Source organism: Cupressus sempervirens, chromosome 8 (genome assembly GCF_028749045.1).
Source record: "Cupressus sempervirens isolate cs-2001-9-10 chromosome 8, ASM2874904v1, whole genome shotgun sequence".
Classification (NCBI taxonomy): domain Eukaryota; kingdom Viridiplantae; phylum Streptophyta; class Pinopsida; order Cupressales; family Cupressaceae; genus Cupressus; species Cupressus sempervirens.
The window spans coordinates 247,463,655-247,471,156 of NC_143125.1; the positions used below are offsets into that span (position 1 = coordinate 247,463,655).

Genomic DNA, 7,502 nt, shown 5'->3' on the forward strand with positions numbered 1-7,502 from the left:
TTTAATATATTTTGAACTCTCCGAAATTAGGGTGCACGACTTCTGAGTCCTCTCCCCTATATAACAATTTTTTTAAGAAAACGTTATTACAATCGACATTCTCACATTCACCAAATTGCAATCCTCACATTCTCACGATTCACCCAATACCTATATTCTCACGATTCATCCAATGCCTATGAACTGACGCATACATTCTATTGGTTATAGAACCGTGATGGAAGCCTTACCTCAAACCTAGCCAGATTGGAAACCCTAATTTCGGTCAGGTTGTAGACCGAAGATCCCAGATTGTACCGCTCAAAGCGGAGCTACAACAATCGAACGCACGTTAAAGAAAACGACGCGTGTCTGATTTGACAAGGAAACTCATTCTTAAGAGACCCACATGGGAGCATCTGCTCCTTTCCGCCCATTCATTCAAAGAATTTTCACAAGTAATGGAGTCCTCCAAAGCCGCCATTGAAATGAGGATGCCAATCTCAGTTCAACCTAACTCATTCCCCCAACTTCCCAATTCAAAGAGCGAGGCTTTGGATAAGTGGTTTCAGCCCTTCGAGAAAACCCAATGCCCTCCCAATGGAAGCAGGTTAGAAAAAGTTATGACGGAGGAGGGAGAAAACACAGTTGAATTGGCATCAAGAGCTCACCACCGTGCAAATGCTCCGCCCGTTTCAATGGGATCAAAAGCAGGAAAGAAACGATCAAGAGCTTCAAGAAAAGCACCCACCACAGTTTTGACCACAGATGCTTGGAATTTTAGGGCAATGGTGCAGCACTTTACCGGCTTCCACCAGTCTAATTCCTCTCACTTCTCTTTCCCTGCCCCGGTCTTTCATAGCAATCCTCCTCTTTCTCTTCCTCTTCCTCCTGCAAGCCATTCTTCGTTTATGTTCCACCATGATTTCAATCCAAGTCCCTTGTTTCATCCTAGGGTTAATACTCCTACTCCACTAGGGCAAACTTCTGTCATGGATGATGTGGGTCTCAATCGGGCTGGTTTAGAAAGGAGGACTGGCTATGGGTATATCAATTAGGGCTTCTGTATGGTGCTGTTGTGCATAGTTTCTGATTTTTCTGGTGTAAACTTTATCAATGTTTCAAGACAAAGTTTATCATGTATTATTAAAGAAGAATGTTACTGATCCAGACTTTTCATATATTGCTCAATACAGATTTTGTTATCTTAGATTAGTATACGTTCAATTAGGGCTTCTGTATATGTAGCTGATGTTGTGTAGATTCTGATTTTGCTACTGTAAATTTTATCAATGTTTTAAAACAAAGTTTATGATGTATTATCAAAAAGATAATGTTTAATGATTCAGACTGTTCGTATATTGCTTAATATGGATTTTGTTGAACTGTTTTATTTTATATTAGAGTACGTTCAGTGGCTACTTCTGGGCATGGTTTTTGGAGAATATTGTGTGATGCCAACATGCTTTGTTTTTGTGTGAATGTTCTTGTGAATATGGGTCTCTGACAACTAGGGTTGCAGTGGTGGTTGTTTATAAGTTTTGTATTGATTGAACAATTTACAGGCTGTTCTCCAGTCTTCTGTACTATGGAGTCTGATTTTATCTTTTGACATCAAAATTTTTCCTATTGATTGAATAATTTACTTTTCAATATATTTAGGATCAAACTCTGTGATCTACCAAAATGAGAATTTTTACATATTTAATTTGTTTATGTTCAAAAAAATTATTAGATTTCAAGATTGTTTCTCATTTTTATGTCTATTTAATAGCTTTATGTTGGTTTGGTGTTATTGCTAAAGGATGCCCATAGGATTTTCCTATAGGTGTTAATGGTAGAGAATAAAAAAACTTTTAACAGGAGTCTCAACAAGGTAAAACATTAGACATTAAGCTAGCTTCTCTTACAATAAATAAGGCAAACTGGTAGTAGTATAAAACATCAAAGAAAACATTGCACAGCAAGAAATCAAAATTAGAAAAAAATTAGAAAAGAATACTTACAATTAATTATATTCATATTTTTGGGCAAGATTGTGTGTGAGTTTTTCAGTATCAATTTTTGGAATCATATTCAAAAATCTATTAGAAATCAATAAAGCTTACACACAATTTAGGAAAAAGCATGAATATAATATAGTAGGTTGTGAAAATCTGTTATCATTAACAGACAATTAAACTTAATTCTGCGAAGTACCAGCTACCTCCTACCTCCTTGACCTGACTCATATTGTGCCCGACCTATTTCAGATCGTTAACAATCTGAGGAATCTTTTATGTCTTTCTCTTCAAGTTTGGCCTTTTTATTTTGCTGGGACCTGTCAATTCCTCTTGAGTTTTGTCTCTATCAATAACAAACTCCACGATCAGCTTATCCTGATGCAGATTGTACAGATTGCTGACCATATTGTTCATACTATCAGCAGAAAATCTAGAAATGTTTTGATAGCTAGATTTCTAATTTTTGTGGTTTAAAGATTTCTATCAGAGATTCATTCAAGGATATTGAATATCTGCAGTCTATTCTTTAACCTTTCTCTTACTCATGATAGATCCTAAATCTCCATATAAAATGCACAAAATAAGTTCAGATAAACTTGTTATTGATCCTTGAATCAACTTCAGTGTAGACAACATATGCCAGAATTTTGAAAACAATCAGTGTAGACAACATATGCCAGAATTTTGAAAACAATCATAATACTATTTGATTACTAAAAACGATTGAAAACGTTCGCAAAAATTAAAATAAAAGTTTGAGAGACAATCTTATTGCAGATTGGGCGCTAGATGTGAAAACATTGATGTTCATGGATTTCTACAGAAGTTTTTCTTACTGGATATTGAATCATATATAAAACCTATGTTCATGTAGTTCTTGTTATTTGATATTGAATATTACTAGGTTATATTTCATCTCATGATTTTGATTATGATGGTCTGGTTTGTATTTCTGTTATGGTTCATTTTCAGCTAGGGAATAGTGGCAGATTCAATGTATTCTTCCACATCGACATCCTTTTCTGTGGAGCTGTTTGTTTGATATTCCGTTTCGCGTCTGCTTTCTTCCGGATAAGATTTTCCCTTTTATAAGGTCTATGGAGAATAGCATGGAATGATTAATGTTGCGTACTCAAATTGATCAGACGTGTAAAGGAGAAAGAGAGGGATTCCATATATTTGACAAAGAATTAGCAGTAGAAAGACATGTTCATTCGACCTATTTTCCTTTTTGAAAAAAACTAATAACGGGTGAGTAAAATTCATTTCAATAGTGCTATGTACTTCTTTATAAATTGATGCCAATTTCCTTAGTGTGTATACATTTGTTTTAATCATATAAATGAATTCAGTTCAATAATATAATTTATAACTAAGTCAAAAGAATATTTACAATTGTTTTTGTAGGCCACGTTGTAATGAGAGGGCATGCTATGTTTAAAAAATTAATACTATAGCATTCACTTTGTCCCATTACTAATTTATTCTTTTCCTCATTTAAATATTTAGAAAGTTTTGTTATTTATTGACCTTTTTCATGTTACTTTTATTGCTAGTTTACAAGATAAACATTAAAATAATTGTAATAAATTCTAAATTTGAAAAAGTTTAAAAATAATGTTGATTTTCCTTCATTTGTAATAGAAATTAAATTTTATATTATAAAAGAATTAAGTTTGCCTCATTCTCCTTTGAACTATCTTATTTATTTTACTATTATAAATTAATTACCTTTTTAATAGACACATTTTTCCTTGATTAATAGAATAGTTATTTTCTTAATATTTTAAAATATACAAAGTAGATTAAACTTTATGTTATCTTCTAGTTAGTTATGAGAATTGATAATATATTGTGCTATTATATATCTTTCATTAAATTAATATACATAGCTTTCCTAAATCACATCTTGCATTTGTTTTGATTAGATAAAGTGGGACAAAGTTCACAATAAGTGAAACCTAACAAGTAAACTATGTTTATGTGATAAATTATTGTTGTTCTAGTATTGTTGATAAGATGTCACATATTTAATTTTTGTTTCTATTTAAAGAATGTTTGGAGAATAAGAATTGTATCTTGTCTCCAGTGTTATAGGAGTGAATTTTGAAGATGTGTACAAGTTTTTAAATGCAAAAAATTTGAATTTAAGATTGAAATAACTTTTTTAAAATGGTGATTTCTTTAGTCTTATAATTTTTTAAATCTTTCATCTAACATATGAAAAATAATAAAATATTGATTAAAAAATAGTAAAATATTGATTAAATTATATATAAACTATCACCAAATTAGAATTATCAAGAATGCAATATCTATCTTTAATCATAATTATTAAATTGAAATACTATTACAACTTACTTAATTCTCTTTATTTCAACCAATTCATTTTTTTCAGTATTTTTACTTCAAATTTTTTATGTATCATTTTTCTAATGTGAAATGTTTAATTTTTAAAATCAATAAAATTATTTGAGTTCTATTTTGACTGGCTATTTATCTAGGGTGTTATATTTCATTAATGATGTTATAGTTAATAGAATTAATTGATATAATTAATACAATACATATGTAACATAATAGGACATTAGTTTTAAAAGTTTTAACAATAGATCAATTAAGTTGAAAATATTATAGAAGTGTTATAGTATATAATTGATCTTGTTTATGCAACTATAAATTAATTAAATAAAAATATGATATAAAGTTTTATATATACACATATGTACCTTTATACATACATACATACATGCATGCATTCATACATATATGTATGCATATATGTATGTATATATGTGTGTGTATGTATATATATACACACAAACACATATATACATGTGTGTGTGTGTGTGTGTGTGTGTGTTTATATTTATATATATAAATACATATAACTATACACACACACACACACACACACACACACACACACACACACACACACACACACACATGTGTGTGTGTGTGTGTGTGTGTGTGTGTGTGTGTGTGTGTATACATATATGTATATGTGTATATATTGATGAAATAAATTTTATAAAGTTATATTAATTTATAGTTAAACAAATTATGAATACAATATTATAATTAATTAAATAAGAATATTAATAAATAAGATAATAAAAATGATAAAAAAAAATATATTAATAATACATTATATATATATATATATATATATATATATAATAATATACATAATAATAATACAACTAATATTTTATATCATATAAACTTCGTCATTACTTAAGCTGACAGAAGCCAAAGGTTGTGACTTTTGAAATAGAAATTAGTAGAGTCTGGCACATGTATAACCAAAAAAATGAGAGATTGGAAGATAAAGTGTCAAGAAGGATAAGGAATTAACAAGTTAGTACTTGAATGTGTTTCAATAGTTGTGAATGGAGTTGTTCACTTGATACCTACATTTATTGACTTAATGTCCAATTTTTTTTGACAACATTGTACCAATACATGTGACTTTAAAGTTGTTACTACAATGCTAACTATCCAAAATTGAATAAAATGTACCGTTAGTTATAAAAATTAACCAATGATGGGATGCCACATCAATTGTTCAACAATGGGTACCCTTTATGCATGACAATTGGTCTCACTTTTTTTGGGCCTATTTTGGATAGCTTGGAAAAAAGAATGTTGATGTGGCATCATAATTGGTGATGTGGACTTGAAACCTTAGTTATAAGTAGGTGACTCAACTCGCCAATTAAATTGCTGTAAAATACTAGGAGTGATTCAAAAAATTTATGTGGAGTTTTGGTAAGCGTGAAGTTAGGATGTTCAAGTACTAGTTCCTCTCCCTTATAATAAATTTGAAATGGATAACATATTCAATAATTGGTGATGACTTTATTGTTCATGGCTCCATGCCCAGATATCACAAAGTCACAAAGGAAGAGTTTCCTGTATGTGGTCATGAGTATACCTTCAGCCGTCAGTCTACAAATAGTTTTGTGTTGAAGAGTCTTCAGAGTCTTAAAGAGAGAATGATGAGAAAAAATTAGTGGGAAGGAGAATAATTTTTTTCTATGGTTGCAAATATAAGTTTTTGTGTAAATTTTCAGACCTTATAGCAGTAGACAATGGGTACTTCGATAAGATTAAAGGTAAGAAATAGTGATTGGTATATACCATTGACATCAAAAAAAAAAAAAAAAAAAAACTTTTATCAATATAAACCCATGACACTAATCCCTTCTCACAAATCCAGTATGAGATGGACTTACATAAGCCATTATCTAAATTAGCATGAAACAAGCAATCACTACCATTTACCAAACTCTATTCGATATAAGCATCTGAGTCAACTTCCATGATAGTACTGTTATAACATCATATATCAGAGCTTTATGTGACAATATAAGTGCCATAGGCTTTGGGAATATAACAGAGATAATGATTAATCAATAGATCAATATGGAGATGATGTTCTTAATATTGTCTAAAGAAAATCCCCTTGCAAGCTATATGCAAATACATGCATGCGTAGTATAACTCAAAATAAATATTGATAAAAAAATGTAAACAATATTTTTTAATATTTCAATAAACCTTTTTTTTGTTTAGTGAGCATATGAATATTTATTTTAATTAATTAATGATTTTATAATGACATTTAAGCGGTTTAGAGATTTTCAATGAGAACTAAAATTTAACAATCCTAAAACCTTGTTGAAAATAATGAATATGGAGCATCTGAAAAAAGAGAGCAAATTGATTATGTCAATCAGAATTGAATTAAATCAATTATATAAAAATTTAAATTAAGAAATATATATTAGAAATTTTGTAATAAACAAACCAAAAAAATTACTAACATGTGAATTATTGCCAAGTGAACAATTATTGATTAATTGAGGACAAAATGAAATAGTAAGGAACATTTTTTTTTATAATAAAGACTTCTTGTTGATCCTTCATGAAAGCTTTTTTTATATACTTAATCATGATCCATTAATGTCAAACATTAGAAAAATTATCATTTCATGAAGTTAATTTTTTAGATCACAATGATCAGTTATATTAATGGCTTGTGGATTTTTAGATTGTTACTAAAATTAAATTTAAGTGGAGAATTGTTCCATATTCAACGACTATTAACAACTTGAATATTGTCCATTTCTTTTAATGACCAACCTCTATTAGAAATGATGGTTCAAGTGGCATGATTTATACAGTGATGAGGGTTGACTCTCTATGGGACTCGATCATTTATCTAATTTATTTATTTATTTGGGAGCTTGGAGCATATTTATATTTTCAAAGACTATTTACAAGTAGATAAATAAGTTGGATATAATAACATATTTTGGTTTCATGTAGTTGTGGTCTCTTGTATTCCTTCAATATTTTTTACACTTATTATTTCTATTATTTGCCTCATTATTTTTCTTTAATTGTATTCTTTTTTATCTCTATTGAAAATAGTTCATTTGTCTCGAAACTTGTAGATACACCACTCTAAACTTATATCTCCACTCCTAACTTATTTCTCAATATTTTGAC

The 7,502-nt window shown here is 29.4% G+C and overlaps 1 protein-coding gene across 1 annotated transcript; it reads left to right on the forward strand.

Moving 5' to 3' along the window:
- The first annotated feature begins 366 nt into the window (after positions 1-366).
- On the forward strand, positions 367-1,160 carry LOC149542410 (uncharacterized). Its single transcript, XM_089797349.1, has one exon. The coding sequence runs from the start codon at positions 441-443 to the stop codon at positions 1,035-1,037; it is 597 nt and encodes a 198-aa protein (XP_089653475.1). The 5' UTR covers positions 367-440; the 3' UTR covers positions 1,038-1,160.
- Positions 1,161-7,502: the final 6,342 nt, after the last annotated feature.

What these genes read in the sequence shown, in the direction of transcription:
- LOC149542410 (XM_089797349.1), top strand. Translation starts at nt 441, where the DNA reads ATGGAGTCCTCCAAAGCCGCCATTGAAATGAGGATGCCAATCTCAGTT.